At 37.8% G+C, this 21,272-nt stretch overlaps 1 protein-coding gene across 2 annotated transcripts in view; it reads left to right on the top strand.

Annotated features, from left to right (window-relative positions):
• Positions 1-335: 335 nt before the first annotated feature.
• The window catches only part of LOC121369503 (balbiani ring protein 6-like), a 28,689-nt gene continuing 7,752 nt past the window's right edge, over positions 336-21,272 (top strand). Inside the window, exons 1-3 of one of the 2 annotated variants that reach the window (XM_041494609.1) lie at positions 336-457; positions 3,780-3,830; positions 13,182-13,503. In XM_041494609.1, the coding sequence (XP_041350543.1) occupies positions 415-457; positions 3,780-3,830; positions 13,182-13,453 (366 nt within the window). In that variant the 5' untranslated portion in view covers positions 336-414 and the 3' untranslated portion in view covers positions 13,454-13,503. Of the gene's footprint in view, positions 458-3,779; positions 3,831-13,181; positions 13,504-21,272 lie in introns of those variants that run through there. The other variant, XM_041494610.1, reaches the window with a different exon arrangement.

Raw genomic sequence — 21,272 nt, forward strand, 5'->3', positions numbered from 1 at the left:
ATGGCCTCCACACCTGGTCTAAGTGTATATTGGAACGCAGCTCTACCACCATCGCGCGGGGGTATTACGTAACCAAGCTGCACACGGCCCTCTAAAACAATTAACATCGCCACAGGCGAAAAGATAAGAGCATGTTCCGTCACACAGTGCTAATATGACTTTCACATCATACCTCGGTCCTTGGTCACTTTCAGTAAATTATGCATCGCTGCATTTTGCTTGTTTGTTCAATGAATCAGTTACTATGTCTATAGTAGAAGATTTTCTTGCATCATTGCAATATACCTCACTAGTTTGATGATGCGTTTCTGGTGGATTTGAGTATAAGATTACGACACAAAAGAGCACGAGAACTGTTCTGTCTCAAGAGTTACATCAGAGATCGGTTGCTACACGTTGTGAAGAACCAGAACCATGCATCATCTTACTTTGCTGATACTAGTTCTGTCACTGACAGGTATGTGACACTGAAGATTTTTCTAATTTATGCATAACGTCACTGACATAATTTATAAATCTGAAAACATCTCTAACTTGTCCATACGGTAAATAACAGGCAAATACATCTGGTGAATCGTTAATGTTATAACTTCGATGTTTTATCATTTGCTTAACATTAACTGTTTATATAAAGTGTTAGTCCTCCTACAGACGGCGTTGGAAACATAAATATCGTGGTCAAAATCAGCGTGCTCTGTAGACGATACCCCTGACAATGAGTCACGGTTGCATACCCTCATAACTATATCATAATTTCTTTCCAAGGAATACATTTTTGAGTAGAGATACGATATTTTATATATTAATGGAATATTCATAAAATGAATGTAGTCTAGGATCGATTCCCGTCGATGAGCCCATTGTGCTATTTCTTGTCCCTGCCTGTGCACCATGGCTGGTATATCAAGGGCCGTGGTATGTGCGATAGTGCATATAAAAGATACCTTGCTACTAATGGACAAATGTAGCAGAATTCCTCTCTAAGATTTAATGTCGAAATTATCAAATGTTTGACATCCAATAGCCGATGATTAATAAATCAATGTGCTCTAACTTTAACTTTAATAGGCATGTACGTTATGACGTGTATTACACATTTCAAAAGTTTGATATTGTTTTGGTGTGTTACTGGTAAGTAGATTTAACGCATATTTTTGTAAATGTTCGTACACACAGACATGTTTTACACAAAATTATTTACGATTCGCACCTTTACTTTCTATCTCCAATCTGACCACCCACTTCCATTCCTCGGATAACACGAAAGCAGAACTTTTAAAAACCGATCTGGCTATCCCCACATTACCGGGTCCTTCCCCAGATTGCTCGATCTGTGATGTATCAATTTTTAACATAACTAAATTACTTTTAATTGATAAACATTAACTGATAGACAAATAGAAAAACTAAAGTTTGCTACGATTCACGCCTTTGAGAGCAAAAACAAACAACACTAACAATTATTACAAGTGCTCTTTGAAGTTAACCAGACTGTGTCAGTAATTGTGCATTACGTAGCGAGGCTCTCCACCACGTACGAACACCGACAACCAAACACTCGATCATTTCGTTCCACTTAGTCGGTGATCTGTTATTCTGTAATTATCACGTAAATCCTCAGAACAGAACAGAACAGAACTTTATTACACCCAGGCCGTTAGGCAACGGCATATGGGGAAACATGAACAATTACATAATATAATAAGAGACAAGACAGGACAGGGTTTACAGCAGAACATTAAATAGTAAATAGTATAGTATATGAATAGTTAAAGTATGTAAATACATGCATACAGAAATACACTGAGTGGACAGAACAAAAATACATATATACAATAAGTTAATAATATTAGTTATAGTAGAATAATTGACGTTGATTATATAATTTGTTATACATGCACTAGTACATATCGATTTATTAAAATAGGGATATCTGTGCTAAAATAATAAAGCATATTTAACTCGAGTGATGTGGTATATATTGATACAAATAGCTATGGTCTTTTTAAATTTATTATTAATTTCTTTAATTAATATGCTGACTTTTCTTAGGACACCTATTTTATTACTAGTCATTAATTCTATAATTTTAGGGTACTGGGGTTCACATAATAATATTGTTTTAGGAGTACTTTTCGAGACTTAGTAAAATAGGCACATGTGAGTAGATAATGATATTCATTACCAATATCGTTAAAATCACAAAGTGTGCATAACCTATTTTTTACTGGTGTATTATTCCATCGTCCTATTTCAATCGGGAGATAATGATTTGATGTTCTGAATTTAAGAATAATGATCCATAGTGTTTCAGGCATTATGGTAAAGTATTTTTTTTTAATTAGCCGATTTAAAAAAATTGTATAATTGTTTTCCTCTAGACGATGATGCAATGTTATTGTTCCACGTTTGAAGGTACTAGTCATGCTGCCTCAATTTGATATATTCAAGAAGTTGTTTTTTAGTTGAAAATCATCGAGACAACCATATATCAGTCATACCTAGGTTGTTAAATAATTGTTTAATATGTTGAATCCATGTGTAGTTGTGTCCATTTACGGACGAGTCCTGTAACATAAATGCATGCAATAGAAAGGATAGTTGTGTTTGTTTTCCTGATAGAGTTGTGGCTCAGAAAATTATCATTCTTTGTTGAATAATTAGTTTAATCGGTCTACGTTCTAGTTCTCCGTACAACATAAATATTGGTGTACCTTTTTTTAACAGGAAGCAGGCGTCTCAGGAAATTTATGTGTATGTTTTCAATAATGTCAGTGTTTTCATAACCCCATAATTCACATCCATACAGAAGAATAGGTAATACCATTGTGTCAAATAATTTTAACTTACATTCTATTGATAGATTGTTATCTTTAGATTTAGACAAAACGAAATACATTGCTGTTGTAGCTTGTTGGGATAAAAAATGTCTTGTTGTGTTGAACTTGTTTTGCTTATTAAAAGTTAAACCTAAATATTTATATTCTTTAACGTTTTCGAGAAACTTATTTCCGATGGTAAAAGTTTTCTTGTAATCATTGGTTGTGCCATTAAAAATTTATATTTTTGGCTTCCATTTATTACAATAATTGTGAAACATGTTAAGGGTATGTTGTAAATCACATGGGTTCGTTGCTAGGAGGGCTGTGTCGTCTGCATATAGCAGGGAAAGCAAGCACATGCCAGCTTCAAGGAATATATCGAGATCATCGATAACAGGAGAGACTCCAACGCAGTTTTGGCTAAGAAGATACGTTTCCAGGTCATTTAAATATAAAGAAAATAGGATAGGTGACAAATTTTCACCTTGTTGCACGCCGATGTTGCATGAGAATAGTTCCGAGTATATATTGTCAGTGCAAATGCAAGATTTAATAGGCCCCTACTTTGATACATTTGGTGAATATATATTTAGCGTCATGAAAATTGCTGCAGATGGTTAGACTCTGACCATTACACCAATACGCCTGTTACAAGTCCAAAACTCCTAAGTCCAAAATTGTGGTTCCCTATCCAGAACTGATGCAGAATATCCGTAACTGTTTTCAAATTAGCCATCATATTCATGTTACAGAACACATTTATTTATTAAAATCTGAAATGCTAGTTACAAGGTAGATAATAAAAAACAAACAAAAAACAAAACAAAAAACCCCGATGGTGGCATATGACAAAATTCGTAAAATGATTTGCATGTATAATTAAATCACGTTTCATATTGAATGCACGAACACTATCTTATTTACAGTTATGTTGAAGTGTCTTCTGGTATTTTTCAGTGCTGCTTGCGATTGGTGGGCATTCTAAAGAATCAAAGAATTCCATTCCAAGTAAGCATTACCAATTTCTTCAAAGACGTTAATACTAGTATATGGAAAACATTGTTGCAATCTAAAGTTGTTGTTTGTTGTTGGGTTGTTGTTTTTTGTTTGGGGGAGGGGGGGGGGGATTGTTGTTGGGTTTTGGTTGTTTGTTGTTTTGTTGTTGTTGTTTTGGTGGAGGTTTTTGGGGGTGTTGTTGTTGGGTTTTTTTTGGGGGGGGGGATATAGTTTCTTGGGGTTTTTTTTACACGTGTGACTATTTATATTGTAGTTTCTGCAATGCTGGAATATATTTTGCTTTAAGGGTGTATTATTGTATTTATGTTACAAACAGATAGAAAGACGTTTTATAAGTTCGAGTAGCTCAAGTATAGTCAGTATGGTCATTTATTTACTTATTTATAATATCTGTACACTGTTCAATACTGTTACAGTACAACCAAAACAGAAATAAATAGATAAATAAAATTCAGTTTAGGTACACAACATATGAATCACCATTAATAAAGTGAAGAAGTTTTTTGCTTGTGTCTCAGTCATTGCCATAAGCGTCGAAAGCGGAGACGCTGCCCCCCACCCACCCCCTTCCCCCACCCGCAACCCTGAAGGTAATACAGTTGAAAATAGACAAACTTACTTACTTATAAGCATTTGACGTGCTTATATCCAATTAAGGTTCAAGCACGCTGATCCGGGGTCTCCCTCTACAGGACAGAAACGGGGGTTGGACAAAAGGTGATATGACTTTATTTGTTTTCCCCAACAATTGCAAGCAAGCGAACTATATTCAAGCATGAAAATACAGAATATGACGTAACCAGAAATTGTGTTGCTTGACTTCACACTTATGTAATAGATCGTTTGAGTACGTGAAATACTTTTTTTTTTTTTATCTATCAGACCAAAATGGACCGACGAAACACCGAAAAGGACCAAAGGGACCAAACGGACCAAAATTGACCGAAAATGACCGACACGTATCGAAATGGACCAAAATAACACTGAAATGAGACTTTAAAAAAGTTGATAGTGCAGCTTAATGTTTACCCAGAACTGTAATTCCATACTATGCAATTACTGTATTGTAGTACATTAATATTATGCAAACAATTAACATATATATAATTAAATTTTCTTTGCGTCTATACACTTTACGGCAATCCGATTGGTCCAGAGATGCTTACTTTTTTTCGTTCATATCTCCATGAAACGAAATAAATTAAGCCACTTCTACTACCCCCCCCCCCCCCCCCCACCCCCCCCCCCCCCCCCCCCCCCCCCCCCCCCCCCCCCACACACACACACCACTGAATCGCACTACTTTTGTTGAACAAGCCGGATTATTCAGGCAACCATATTTAAATATTTTGAAGAAACCACACGTGAAAGCTACAAAAGCAATAAAAAAAAAATGTATACGATAAATTAATGGAAAATGCTATAATAGAGTAGACGCATTGATTAAAAAACAAACAAAAAAAAACTAACAAAAAAAACCTCTTCGCTAAACATGACATGAGACTCGGTCGGTAGCCAAAGAAATCATGTAGGAAACTTCACGTATGTAACTTACTGGTAAGCGATGTTCTACTGCTGTTGGCGAAAATTAAACGGTTCCACCGACAGCATAAATGGTAGTCACGTTCCCTTTATTCACTTTCATAAAATATAAACTAAACACGAATAGGATAATAATATTATTCCTTCCAGTATAACTAAATGATCCCTAAAAAAGCACAGCAACTAGATAAAATGGCGTCGCTTATCAAAATTACGTGATTTACCAAATGACGTCATTTACAAAAAATCACCTGATTCAAATAATAGTGAATAAACGTTTGCATTCTTACGCGACATAAGTATCAAGTTTACACAAACAATACTGCAGGCGTATTTAAAGCTAGACAAAATAAATTCAGTTATGTATTGTCAAAGTATGCATATAAATTTAATTATAAGATTTGACCGCAATTTGTTTTAGCTCATGCAAGTATGAACCGAAAAAACGATGCGCACACTTTTTTATGATCCCCTACGCGGAGTCATACAGTGTGCACACCGTTTTTTCGGTTCATACTTGCATGCAATATGTATTATATATATATATATATATATATATATACTGAAACACAATGAAAACGCAAAAACAACTTTTCATTGCAAATAACGACAAACTATTAATGAATTGATGGATAATGTAATGACATTAATGACTGGTATTCATGGCCAGTTATCATCAGTAATCGAGTTGCATTCGTAATCGAAAAGTTCAATACCCCCCTCATATCAAGGTCAGTATCTGGTGTGTCCACCATTGGCCCGTGAGCTTGCGTGAAGACGACGGGGAAAGGATTGGCACAAACATCTCACATAAGCCACAGGAATGTTCCTCCACTCCTCCTGCAACGCCTGTGCAAGCTCAGCGACGTTACGCGGTGGTGGCTGGCGGTGACGTACACGACGTCCTAACCCATCCCACATGTGTTCAATTGGGTTCAAATCCGGTGAAACGGCAGGCCAGTTCATAGCGGTGATACCAGCTTGTTGCAGAATGCCTGGGTAATTCTTGCTGTATGTGGACGGGCAGTGTCTTGTTGAAACAGAAGGGGACCTCTTGGTCTTCCGTGACGGTGCAAAAGTGGCTGGAGAACTGGTCTTAGAATAACGTCAACATAACGCTGGGCTATAGGGGCATCGTGGACAATGATGAGATCACTCCTGAAATCACAGTTGAATGACCCCCCCCCCCCCCCCATACCATCAGACAACCGCCGCCAAACCGATCACGTTCCCTCACACATCCGTCAGCGTACCGTTCATGGAGTCTCCTGTACACACGTGCTCTTCCATCGGCAAAGGAGACAGAGAAACGGGACTCATCTGAGAAAACAATGCTCCGGTAAAAGGCTGATGGATGATTACCATTCTGGAGAGCAAACTGTAGTCTCGCAGCACGATGTCGCGGGGTCTTGATGCTACCGTTGTACGGGCGTCTGCATCTGAGTCCAGCCGTTCTGAGTCGATGGATGACAGTCATCGGATGGATAGGCTTTCCATGACATCCTATTGTGTTGCTTGCTGTCATCGTCGCAGTTCTGAACCGGTCACGGAGGTGGTGTCGTCGAATCTGCCGATCTTGGCGTGGGGTCGTAACGGGACATTGACCAGGTCGAGGTCGATCACGGACACTCCCGGTCTGTTGATGACGTTCAACAAGTCGTCCAATAGTTGATGGATGGACTCTGAAGGTCCTAGCAACTTGGCTTTGTGAAGTTCCCTCTTGAACCATGCCCAACGCTCGCTCCCTTTGTTCTTCTCTGAGTCATGGCATTCTTAATGTGACGAGGAATATGACACCATTACGTGACTTTTGTGTGTCCACATACTGGCATTTCACGTGCATTGCATGCAGCATGATTGAACATGTAGTTATTTTAAGTCCAATAAATATATTTTTCATTAATCACAACAAAATATTGAAAAATATCTGTTTTGCGTTTTCATTGTGTGTCAGTACACACACACACACACACACATATATATATATTATTTTTCTTTAATAAACGATATTAAAAGACTCGAAGAAGGGGATATTACAACTTGTGGATAAAATGTTGGTCCATTCCAGTGCTTCTTCGATCCCTTTCGGTCCCTTTCGGTGTTTCGTCGGTCCATTTCATTTGTTTCGGTCCTTTTCGGTTCATTTAGTCCTTTTCGGTCTATTTCGGTCTTTCGTTGGACCGAAACACCGCTTGATGTTTGACCTCACAAGATATCTATACAGACGGAGCATAACCTTGTGGTTAGCTCTCCATTCCGTATTACCAATAACCTTTAAAATATTGAGAGCTTTTAAGCCCATCGTTATAACATATTTAAGATGGGGCACAAAAAATAGCTTCCTGTCAAATATAACTCCCAGAAATTTGATCTCCTCCACAACTGGAATTGGATTTTTGTCCAAAAATAACTGTGGATCTAAGTGGAGACCTCTTTTCTGGCAGATATGCATACAAACCGTTTTTGACTTTGAGAATCCAAAGCCATTGTCAGTTGCCCATTCGTTCAATTATACTCAAATTGGATGATCTATAACAAATCTGCAAATCATCGACATATAACGAGCAATCCACAGCAGGTGTTAAACACTGGATGATGTTGTTAATTTTCACAGAAAATAGAGTTACAGACAGGATACTACCTTGTGGCACACCCATTTCCTGTGGTGAATGTCAGACAAAGTCGACCCCACCTGGACTTTAAAAGATCTATCTCTTGAAAATTGAGATATAAAAACAGGAAGTCGACCTCTAAGGCACATGCCATGGAGGTCGTTTAAAATCCCATACTTCCACCATGGTATCGTAAGCTTTCTCCAAATACAACCCCCCCCCCCCCCCCACACACACACACACACTGAAACCAAGTGCTGATTATGGATGAAAGCGTCCCTACAAAGCGTTTCAAATCTAACAAGATGATCAATCGTGCTACGTCCAGGTAGTAAGCAATTTGTGGGATTCAAAATACCAGACGATTGGTCATTCGTTCCATGGTTTTACAAATGCTACTTGTCAAAGCGATAGGGCGATAACTAGTAGGATTAGTTTGATCCTTACCAGGCTTGGGAATAGGAATAATAATTGCTTTCCTCCAATCAGAAGGCAAGTCACCAGAAATCCAGATATTAAACATATTCAAACGAACCACCAAAGATGATTCCGGTAAATGCTTTAATAATTGATAATGAATTTCATCTGGTCCTACTAAAGTATCATGGACTCGACAAAGAGCATCCTGCAATTCCTCCTTTAGCATTTTCAGATGAAAAAATAATGGACTGCTATTCAGCTTTAGTTCTGACAGATGTAAAAGCATCTGCACTGAAAGCAGAAAATGAGCTATGAGAAAAGTTGTCTGCCAATGTATTGGCAATGTCGAGATGAGAAGTGGCATTCGCATCATTAACAGACACATGATGAACTGTATTACTAGATTCTTTACCTTTGATTTTACTACTCCTATTCCAGACAGATCTTACTGATGGTTGTGAATTCAACTTGGAGACAAAAGTTCTCCAAGATGATTTCTTACTTGGTCTGATCTCTCTGCGAGCCTTAGCCTTAGCAATACGATAAGCATCCTGGTTATCCCTAGTAATTTCAAGTTTAAACCTCTCAAGGAACCTGTTGTGCTCTTTAAGTGAACTGGGTTTGGTTTGGTATAGTGGTGCGGACGGGCCCGACTCCGGAGGATACGAGATGGTATCACTATAAAGAAACTAGGGTTTCGAACAAGTCCATCCCGAGTCCGACCTCCGATAAGATCGGTGGCCTGACTCGGGATGGGGGGGGGGGGGGGGGGGGAGGGGTTGAAAATGGGCAGAATTTTGAATATAGCCATTAGTAAAAAAGTTAATAGAATAAATAAAAAAAATAAAAAAAGGTTACAAGCCAAAAATAAAAAGAATTGACTGCTCGGCCGAATATTTATATCTTTTGGAGCATTTTAGAAGGACAGTCCAAAATTAAATAAGAGAAAGAAAAGAGGATTGGGCTATTTAATAATATTTTTAAAAAAGAAGTAATTTCGACATAAAAGTTTGAACGCAGATCTAAAAGTTTAAAGTCCGATTGATATGTCCACGCGAGTGGCCTCGTTAAGGCCGTTTGGGTGCACAGCTTAAAGGGACGAGATGGGTTACATCCCGTCAAGAAACCCCTAGATTGACAGTCGATAGACGTTGAAGGTGTAGTGCTGTGCTGAAATACAGATCTTGAGAAGCCGGATCCGTCTGAACGAGAGAGAGTACCAGACTAGGGTATAGTCCAGTCGTCATGGTTTGGTATAGTGGTGCGGACGGGCCCGACTCCGGAGGATACGAGATGGTATCACTATAAAGCAAGGTAAAGTATAGAAAAAGAGTAGTAGGGGCCGACCCCGCTTCCTATTTCTTCTTTGAGTGGGGCGGTCAATCTTCCAGTGCTGCTAGGACAGGTTCGGACATGTAGAGACTAAACGCGAACATGTGTGGCGTTCTGCAGAATGGCCGTCATACGAGTCACGAAAAAATCCAAGTCGACAGTCAGACGGAGAAATGACGTGGAGGCAAGGAATCTCGCTAAAAAAGAATCCAACCTGGTGGTGCAGGCTGTCGAAACGAGAAGCATTCCAGCGTTCAATCAGTTCCAATGGCCGCATACATCCCAGTAGAAAACTTCATTTCGCTGACAAAAACAACGAAATGAAGGACCCCCAAGTCGAGCACACGATGGACGTGCAGTGTGCACACGCGAAACAAGCACGTCTTACCGCGTGGAGCTCCAGACTGGGAATGGTAATGACATCATAAAGATCTCTAGAATTAAAATTAAAATGGTTTCGAACAAGTGAATAAACTGAACACAGAGTTATAGTTGGTTAAATCCTCTCATGGTAATATGATCAATGTCCTTCAGTAACGTTTCGTGAAGACACACTGCAAGAGGATTATGTTTTTGAATTAAGACACTTAATTCATAAAAATTGGTCCTAAGCTCACGGCCGTTCCACTGAATGACTGAATTAGTCATTAGGAGGACGTATGGCAGTTAATTTGGACTTTCCGTTGTGTTTGAAGATTGTGCCGGTACTTGTCGAAGATGATGGACATATAATTCATCCCATCTTCATCATCAGTAACCAAATCATTAAAGGGGTTGCTGATTGGGATCGTACGCATCTCAATCTTCTTCATACGTTCCGAACATTTGTTTATTGATGACTTTGCATCTTTGCCTGACTGAGGTCCGTAACTGGTCTCTGGCACCCCAGATCTATAGATCCCAAAGATGCTTGTGACATTTTATTGGCTTTCTTTTGTTTCTGGGCGGCCTTTGCTACCTGCTTTTCAGTTTTCTCAATATCTGACAGCTTTTTGTATTTAGTCTCGACACAGTGCCAGGTAATGTCAGTATTGGTTGCAACACTTGTCATGGAAACCCGTACTGCTGCAGCATATGACTTCCCTGCTGCAACAACTGGTGTCGATGTTTCCATCAATTCCCTCGCCTCCTGGAATGACAAGCGCTTTTCAACCTTGACCTGCTGAACCTTCTTTTCTGTTTTCCATTGTGCACATTCTCGCGAATATGCAAAATGGTGTCCCTTACAGTTTATGCACATGATCTCAGTTTGGCATGTTTTGCTGTCGTGGTCTAGCCGACCACGATGCGCGCATGTCAGGTGGTTTCTACATGCAGTCTGACCATGACCAAACTTTTAGTACTTAAAATAACGCAAAGGGTTTGGAATGTAAGGTTCAACAGGGATGCTGAGATACCCAGCCCTGATTGAGCCTTAGCCTTAGCAATACGATAAGCATCCTGGTTATCCCCAGTAGTTTCACGTTTTGCTCTTTAAGTGAATCGTTGCATGTATCAGTACACCATGGTTTATTGAAACGCTTTGGCACTACCGAAGTCTTAGGGATAGCTTCATCTGCAATGTCCTTCAAGATGGAAGTGAACAAGACATGGGATCATCAGCATCAGTAATGGCAATTTATTGCAGACGAGTGCTGCACAGATGCCGAAACTGATCCCAATTTGCCTTTGCCAACTTCTACCTTTGAACAATTTCAAATGATGGAGGTCCATCATTCTCCAAAATAATGGGAACGTGGTCACTACCACAAGGGTCTGAACCAACTTTCCAGGAGAAATCAACAAAAAGTGATGGACTACAAAGGGTTAAGTCGCATAGAAGAGAAAGAACCACTGGTAGAATGAAAATATGTATGACTTTTATCATTAAATAAAAGCAAGTCATTTTTGAGAATTAAGTCTTCCAATTGTTTACCTCTAATATTTACATCCTCACATCCCCACAAAGTGTGGTGTCCATTAAAATCCCCCAAAATAATAAAGGAGCTGGTTGATGATGATAGCTAGTTTAACGTGCCCATATACCATATACCATCGACACAGTGCCAGGTAATGTCAGTATTGGTTGCAACACTTGTCATGGAAACCCGTACTGCTGCAGCATATGACTTCCATGCTGCAACAACTGGTGTCGATGTTTCCACCAATTCCCTCGCCTCCTGGAATGACAAGCGCTTTTCAACCTTGACCTGCTGAACCTTCTTTTCTGTTTTACATTGTGCACATTCTCGCGAATATGCAAAATGGTGTCCCTTACAGTTTATGCACATGATCTCAGTTTGGCATGTTTTGCTGTCGTGGTCTAGCCGACCACAACGCGCGCATGTCAGGTGGTTTCTACATGCAGTCTGACCATGACCAAACTTTTAGTACTTAAAACAACGCAAAGGGTTTGGAATGTAAGGTTCAACAGGGATGCTGAGATACCCAGCCCTGATTGATTGAGGAAGTGTTGGCTTGTTAAAATATAGATAAAGGTATTCGTAGGAACCAACTCATTATTCCTACGAACCATTATCCTCTTTACAAATGTCACGCCTTGTGATGATAAGTTCTCAAGGATCTCATCATCACTAACTCCCTGCAAATCACGAGATCTAATCACTCCCTTTGAAAAATTAAGGGAGCCATGAGCTGTTAGATAAAATACTTGACTTTAAGAAACATTTAGAATGGCTTTCTGTCAACAAGCAAAGTCCCATTTCCTAATTCTTTAACAGTCTTGGGCTCACCAGCCAAGCCCACAAGCCCCATCTGAACAGCAAACGTTGAAAGTTTGCCCAAGGCTCCGTCAACAGTTGAACTGATTACCAAGAACATCGGCCAGGATTCAGAAGATGTAACTCTGGATTTCTTATTGAAACTATTGGCATGACAATCTGATTGATCAGGTCGAGCCTCCCTGACCACCAGTCTGGCTGAACTCCAGGCCAAAGTGGTGTGTTGCCAGAAAAAATACCTGCAGATATGCTACCGACTCAACCACCAGTATCTCATCATCCAGCATTACGGGATGCACCTCACGGCCAACAAGGTGCCTCAAACGAGGAGTTGTTCTGTATTAGCCATTCTTATAGAGAATGTTTCACCCCTGCACCACAGTGAATTTACAGTACTTGCAGAGGTGTTGCGTCATCGAAGATACATGAAGCATGTTGTAGACTTCACTTTAGGTTCAGAAGTCACGACTGATTCACTGTACCTTTGTCAGATACATAATACATGTATTGCAAACAAAATATTTTTTCATTTCCTTAAAAATATAAGTATTACTGAGATTTTATTGATGCACGGGAACCTTTTCACATTATTATATGTGAAGTCGAGTAGAAAATATATTTGCAACAAATATCTTTATTCCCAACCAGTTCATTATTGTTTTAGTTCATATTCTAACGTTGCTTGCCACTGTATCTAATTTCGTGTTTTTCTACAGGTAGACTGCTTAGATCGGTGAGAGAATCTAAAGATTTCCTGGGACGTAAACGCGAACATAATGTCAGAAAACGCGCCGCTAATCGATATTTCTGGGAAGATTTTGAGAACATTTTCGAGCCTCCTGAATATCCCGAACCACCTGAATATCCCGAACCTCCTGAACCTCCTGAATATCCCGAACCACCTGAATATCCCGAACCTCCTGAATATCCAGAACCACCTGAAAATCCCGAACCTCCTGAATATCCAGAACGTGTGATTGTCAAGTAAGAGAAGACACAGTGGAAAAAAAAAGGATCAATAAAATGAGCAGATAATTATATTTGTGTTGTACATTGTTTATTAATATAATAATACGTCCCATAAAAACGATATGTTAAGGCGTGCGTGGGAAAAGGACCAAGTATAACTTTTTATTGGATGTTTATCTATCTATCTATCTATCTATCTATCTATCTATCTATTAATACAGCCCATAGAAATGCTATGTTAAGAGGTGCATAAGAAAACGGCCAAGTCAGTGTTCGAAATAAGCACTTGTCCGTTTGTTCTGATAAGTGAAAATCCGCTCGGACAAGCAAAATGTACCTAAATGGTTGTCCAGTGGACAAGTAAAACTTTTCAATGCAGTTTAATTTTGAGCAACCAAAAATATAGTCCCTGTACTTTAATAAAACAAAACATTTATTTGGACAAGTGAAAACATTGCTGGACAAGTAGATTTTTCGATGTACTTGTTTGGTGGACAAATGAAAATTTCTGCTTATTTCTAGCGTTGCAAGTACACATTTTATGGGGTGTTTAACAAAGTATGTATCTATTTATGTATGTATCTGTGTATGTATGTATGTATGTATGTTTATACCCCACTTCCGGTCTCGTTATCATGGTTTCTTTGGTTCAAAGTGTAGGTGTATTCACCGATAACCTACACGGTTCCTCCAAAAGTGTATTACAATACACGATACATCTACACTTTTCATTTAACTACACCTGTATTTAAAACAAAACAAAAAACAACTAACAAATATTATGAATAATACAATGAACTTTTATTGTCATAACTTACATTGAAATCCGGAAGGTATTTCCGTTGTTTCTCTTATATTTGATGAGCACGTGTTCACATTTGGGAAAAACGCTCGACTGCGCGACCGTTACTAATAATTTCTGTCATGTCCACACTTGCGATGTTTGGTTGCAACGCATTGTCTTTTAAATCCTTCAACACTTGACTAAAGTCTTTAGGTATCCATATTGGGGGAATGTAGACGGATTGTGCCCTCGTGGTTTACGTCCAGCTGTCATAACCAATATTATACAACGCCACGTGTTCTTAGACGTGTTTGAGGGAATCAGTCTCTAAAAACATTTCTCCTCCTGCAGTTAAAATTTAAAATCTTCTTGATTGTTCAAATTAAAATGCAAAGAAAATGAAATCCATTTAACTAAAGGTACTGGGTTCGGATCCCAGTCGAGGCATGAGATTTTTAATCCAGATACCAACTCCAAACCCTGACCAGTGATCCATAACTGGTTCAACAAAGGCCATGGTTTGTGCTATTCTGTCTGTGGGAAGCACAAATAAAAGATCCCTTGCTGCCTGTCGTAAAAAAGTAGCCTATGTGGCGACAGCGGGTTTCCTCTAAAAACAGTGTCAGAATGACCATAAGTTTGACGTCCAATAAGATAAAAAATAAATGTGCTCTAGTGGCGTCGTTAAATAAAAACAAACTTTACTTTGCAACGCCCGTTGTTGTTTGTACCACTTCAGTAATTCGGGAAATATAAATGATGAGGCTGTTACCTGTATCTACATGACAATATTTTACATATTATGTCATTTGGCACATATCGTATTGTTTGAAACTATAATATAATGCAGTTCATATAATAAACGAATATACACTTCACCATGTATAAATGAAGGATTATTCAAGAGATTTACATTTTAAAAAGCCAAAACTACCTCGTTTTGAAAAGCAAGACGCAGTACACCCTCGTTTCAATTAACAGTACACTACTAGACAATATAATTGCAATATGCGCTACACTATTGTTTGGGGTTTTAGACAAATATTTATAAAACTATTAAATGCTGTATAGTATAACTTACACAATAGATTTAATATAATGTAAGGTTCATTTGCATGCAATGTTTGACATCCATGTCAAAAATATGTTTTAGTAAATGATAATTTTTGGTCAGGTATTGTAAAAATGACGACGAGCAAACGTGATAGATTTGGTTTTATTTGAAGATCTATCATTTCATATAGATTTTCGACGAAATAATTGTATTGGCAGATTATCTAGCAAGTAACCACATAATACTGTGCAATATAAATTAGCACCAGATCAAAGAAAACGGCAAATAACTTACCTCGATGCGTTGGTATTTTGTCTTTGTCTCGCTTCGGAGCTCGTAATATCCTGTGTATGATGATACACTGTGACTATATCGTCTGCGTAAGCTAACACACATACCTTTTCATTCTCAATGTCAACTCCTAAACCAAGCTCTTTAAGGGTATTAAACCCATCATTAATGTACATATTAAATAGCAGAGGAGAAAGAAAACAGCCCCCTGTTTTAAAACGTTGTGTACCTTGAACCATTGTGTAAAGCTCCCGTTTAATCTAACACAACATTTTATGTTTTTATATAATGACGTTACTGCATTAAACATTCGTCCACATATGGCGAAATCTTACATCTTATTCCACAGTAGAGTTCTGTACATTCCGTCATAAGCCTTATGGAAGTCCATAAAAGCGGTAAAAGTAGATTTACGTGACGTTTCCTTCACTCAATGATTGGAGGTAGCGCCTAGAGCTGTTCCTGTGCAGAGCGACCTTTCCTAAAACCACTGCACGTTCATCACAGAACAACTGTCTGCTTTCAACATGCTTGTTGAGCCTTCTATCAGTATAGAGCAATACAACTTGTAGGTAGAATTAAACAGTCAAGGTGATATCCCTATAAGCTAGCAGAGTAGGTCGTGTTTATCTGCAGTAGATGATTTAGGGATGGGATTGATGAATTCTTCCATATAAAAAGCACGTATTGCAGAGCTTTTGTAACACTACAGAACAGGTTTCAATATTCAACACATCTACCGGAATTGAGTCACATCCTGGTGATTTTCCTCTTTTCGCCAAAAGTATGGCATAACAACGGGTCTCTTTAGTTCTAATGTCAATCCTTTCTCAGATTCAAAGATTCGGGAGTTACATTATCTTCCACACAACCAGATATATTGCAGTTAAGAAGGCTTTCATACCTCTCCTTCCACGTCTCTAAACCAATGTCATGATCCCTACTAAGATTTCCATTCGCCAAGCGCACTTCAATCGAAATAGTTTTCAACCTGTCATTTCAAACCCTGAACTTTCCTATTTTCTTCCAGAATTCTTTATTCCCTTCATCGCACATAGTATACTCGTTTGTTTAGCTTTATTTGCTGCCCTGTCAACACATTTCCTTTTCTGAACATATATCACCCTCTATTGTCTTCTGCGCTGGGTTTTACATTTACATCCTACCCGTTCAGCTCGGCACAACGCATTCCACTTATCAGTTAGATTTTCATTCCACCATTGCTTTGTATATAACAGCGTCGACCTCTTAATATTCCGAATTGAACAAACTACAAGGTTTTTTGTCACTTTATCTAGCATCTCCACTTTAATTACAGATATAAAACTCGTAAATGCAATATCTATATCTATTTGTTCATCTGATGCTTCTAACTTGTTTACAATTTCTCTCAGAGCCTGTGCAAGAAACGTTTCGGGAACTCTAGTCACATCATATTTGGTATGGGTATATTCCACATAGTACACACCCGTTCCATGTAGGTTATCACCAGTTTGTCTATATGCTGACCCACATTCATATTTCCATATTAAGAGCGAGTGGTCAAGTTTAGCTATGCATTGTGCACTAATTGTACAAACGCTTCCAGTTTCTATCACAAGTGACGATGGACGTACTACCATGAACGCAGACTGTGTTAATGTATTTATATGTGCATAACCAGTAATCTAATACCGGGGCCACTTTGATTGAGACCCATGCATAATATGTTCTCTCTGAGACACAACTTAGCCATAATTATTAACAACATTATCCACTATATCTCCGTCTGGTAATAAGTCGGTACTCTCAATGTAATCTACTGTTAAAATCCCCATATATAAACCTACATTATGTGCCTGGTAAGTAACTATTTTTCCTAAAAAGGTGTCGTAAAATTCACATATATCTACATTTCTAGTAGCGACCACAAAGCTAAGGCACGCTTTTTATCTACACGTAGATTCCGGCTGTACGAACATTAACGACTGAATTAATCGTCAAATATCGGTAGAGTTCGTAAACAAGGATGACTCTAGCACCTTAGATGCAATCGAAAGTGATGAAATAATTTTTTCCAAATATAGGTTATCAGTTTGTAACCCTTTATCAGACGTATATGTTATTATGTGCAATGTTTTAAAGAACAGATTTATGTCGCTAACATAAATTTAAACCACCGTAAATAAAATAATTGATTTATTAAAGTAATTATGACTGACCGGGATTTTTATACCAAGAGACTTAACTTTTGAAATTCTCGCCACTAATTCTAAGATTGTTTCTTTCATAGCGCACACAGAATCTCAAACTTACATATATAATATTGTTATTATAAAGAAGACTTATTGGTGCCAAAAATTAAATAAATAAATTGCAAAACAGATTTAATGAGCATAAATCATTTTAAGTCTAGATTTTGCCCCATATTTGACTATATACAATTTGGTATATTTACAATAAGAAAATGAAATACAAGTATGTTATTAAGATATACATTAAATACATATATTGCAATATCTTCACGTAAGAATAATTATAATTCACATTTATTTACCTGTAATTACCAAATTAATTTTCACCGACAGCCCATAATAACTCCATACTAACGTCTCGTGCTCTAGCTGGTTTGTTAACCTCCTAACAAAACAGCTCTTCAAAATGTGAATTGATACGTTAGTTAACAATGTTATCTTCAGTTCAGTATATTGTCATAAAAATTAAAATGCTAACACTTTTGACAGGAACACATGTACTGTGGCCAGAATGAATGATGGTTAATTAGTTTTAAAGTTAATATCCACTCTTAATCTAAAACATAATAAAAAAAATGCACTTTCAATACTTTCAGTATGTCATATTAAAAATACTCTACAGCAAATAGTTGTTTACCTACGCTGTCTTTTTGCCAGAGGGTACAGAGGGTAAAATTGCATGTATGTACCCAAAAATCTCGGAATTAATGGATATATTTTTTGGTTTTAATTTTTAGATATATTATTGTAAAAGAAATACTGTTTAAAATGTGTAAAAGCGCATGAAATGCAATGTCCAATAAACCCCCACCCCCACCCCATTTCAAACCCATAACCAGCCAATATGGGCAGCTTCTCATATATTTAGTTTTTATTATTTACCCTCAAATTATTTTCTGGCAGAAAGTCTGTTACCTTTAGCAAGGTTTGAAACAATTGGTCATCTAATTTTCAACTGTCACTATAAAATAATATAATTAATCGCTTTTGGCATCTAGCAGTTTAAAGCAAAAGTTGCAATAGTTACCACGGTGAATAAGCATCATATATTATTTTCTTTTGTTTTATCTGTAATATATTTCCACCAAGAATGGTGTTGATGTGGACTGGTGAAATTACTATAAATAACAGAAATGGATAACATACATGCTTAAATATCAGATGATGGCTTCAAGTTACTTTGATGTGTTCTAGGACAGGTTGGACTTCAACAGCTGTAATTACATGCATATGTGTTGTTCATATTTCTGTGATACATGGCAGTAGTGTATGAAGGCAGGCAGAAAACATTATCACTTTTGATTGTTATCATAAATGTATTGTGTACATACATAAATGTTTTTATACATAAAAAAAAAGAAGAAAAAAAAAAGATGAAACGGTTGTGAAGTTTTTAATTTGACTCAGTATATATTCTCTATATCAAGTAAGTTCTCATGAATTAATTGATTGCATATCAAAAAGTGTAATCCACGGAGAGCCGGCACCGGGTTTGTTCTCTGATTATCTATGTGGTACTTTACCATATTTTCGAAGCCATAATGTTTTGTGCGTCGTTAAACAAAACTTTTTCTTTTTTTACAGTTTCTTCTTAAAGACTATCTAAAACAGAACAATAATACAACAAGAAGCTGGTAATGCACAATAGATGTTTGTTGTCCTCAATAATATTTCTCTATATTTCGTTCCTTGTATACAAATCTAGTACTATTTGCAATTATAACATTGCATTCCTTGCCCTAAAACATGTTAGGTGAGACCAAAGAATTGCGACCCTAGGTGGCATGGGTGCTGAGCGATTGGTACTAATATGTTTTTTATGGCGGCCATCTTGAAAATCCAATTTAGTCACCATACTGTAATTTAGGAAAGTGGTTCATATTAAAAGTAGTAAATTGTGGCATTGGGCAACTTGTGGACGGAATTTGATGTTTTTATCTGGAACGTCTACATCATTTTACTGGGCTGCTTGAAAAACATACTAAATACGGTCGACATTTTGATGACGTCATTTGAGCATGTTCCCCTACAGGAATTCTGAGTAATTTTCACCTGTGAGATAGTCAGGACATATACTATCAAGAAATATTAAAATTAGCTGGAAGTACGGTAGTTGCCACTTGAACCCCAAAATGAGCCTCAATAAGCACGCCTATAAAGGCGACAGACGTTCACGGAGGGGGGGGGGGGGGGGGGGGGGGGGGGGGGGGGGGGGGGGGGGGGGGGTCAAGGGTAATTCTAACTACCGTACCAACATATGCCACACAAATAAAGAAAATGCAATATCTTGCGCTAGCCTAGAGAGAATCATTATTTTATGTCAACAGTCGACTAGGTATCTGATATTTCCTCTTTTTAAATACATTTATGGTTGTAGTACCACTAGATTATTTGTAACTTGGAAAAGTGTACCACTTAACAAAGTACAAATTGATAGATTCTTTATGAAAATACAAAACCTTCCGCTAACATCAGATGCAGTCAAGTATCACTCCTGTCGTGTATACTGTGAGTTTCAAATTTGTTTTGGAAAAGAGTGTGATCTGATGCCAGAAACCTGAGCATGGCTGTTCACAAAAGGACGTTCTGAAGCAATGATGTATCAGGTAAAGTAAAGGCGTGTGACTGTAAATGATGCAGCTTCAAAAACATGCACTTGTTTGGTCTACTGAATGCGGTGGTTACAATCATGTCAGTGTACAGAATATTTCTGTAGAAACCAGAGAATTAGATGGTCTGGACCTATATGTGGGTTGATTATGATTTGAATTGCTTTATTGATAAATAATAGGTCTGATGCTGTTATATGAGATGGTACATACATCAGGACATTACTAAAATTACTGGCATTAGTTTAGACATTCACTTTCATCCGGCAAAATATTACTTGAACCTGACAATAATTGTTATCATTTTAGCTACCATTTTACATTACATCATTACAGAGTAAGCAGTGTGTAAATCTATGAGTGTACTATAGTATCTGATGGAAACTACACGTGTTTATCTTCAAAATCAACCGTTTGGGGCCATCTGTCTAGGACAGTGGGGATAATGGTGGGGTGAGAGAGATTCTCCGCTCTTATACAATAATAATTCAATAGTCCGTCCCATTAAGATTTAAGCACGCTATCCTGAGCACACACATACGCACACTGCATCTATCTGGGGCTGTCTTGGACAGTGGGTGTAGTGGAGGGGTAAGAGAGATTCTCCGCTCTAATACAAAATAATCCAATAGTCCTTCCCATTGTAAAATGTGAAAACCATATTGTCATTCACGCATTGCGAAGCAATGAGTGAAAATATAGTTTTCGCACATCACGTGTTGACATAAACATTGTATTCGGAAAAACACTATGAAATGGTATATTAATAATACATCATTCCTAATTTTTTTACAATATCTTTCGCCATTTGTTAACATATTTTGCTTATCCTATCGAAAACACGTAGCGCCATGATATATTTGTTC

Source organism: Gigantopelta aegis, chromosome 3, assembly GCF_016097555.1.
Source record: "Gigantopelta aegis isolate Gae_Host chromosome 3, Gae_host_genome, whole genome shotgun sequence".
Classification (NCBI taxonomy): domain Eukaryota; kingdom Metazoa; phylum Mollusca; class Gastropoda; order Neomphalida; family Peltospiridae; genus Gigantopelta; species Gigantopelta aegis.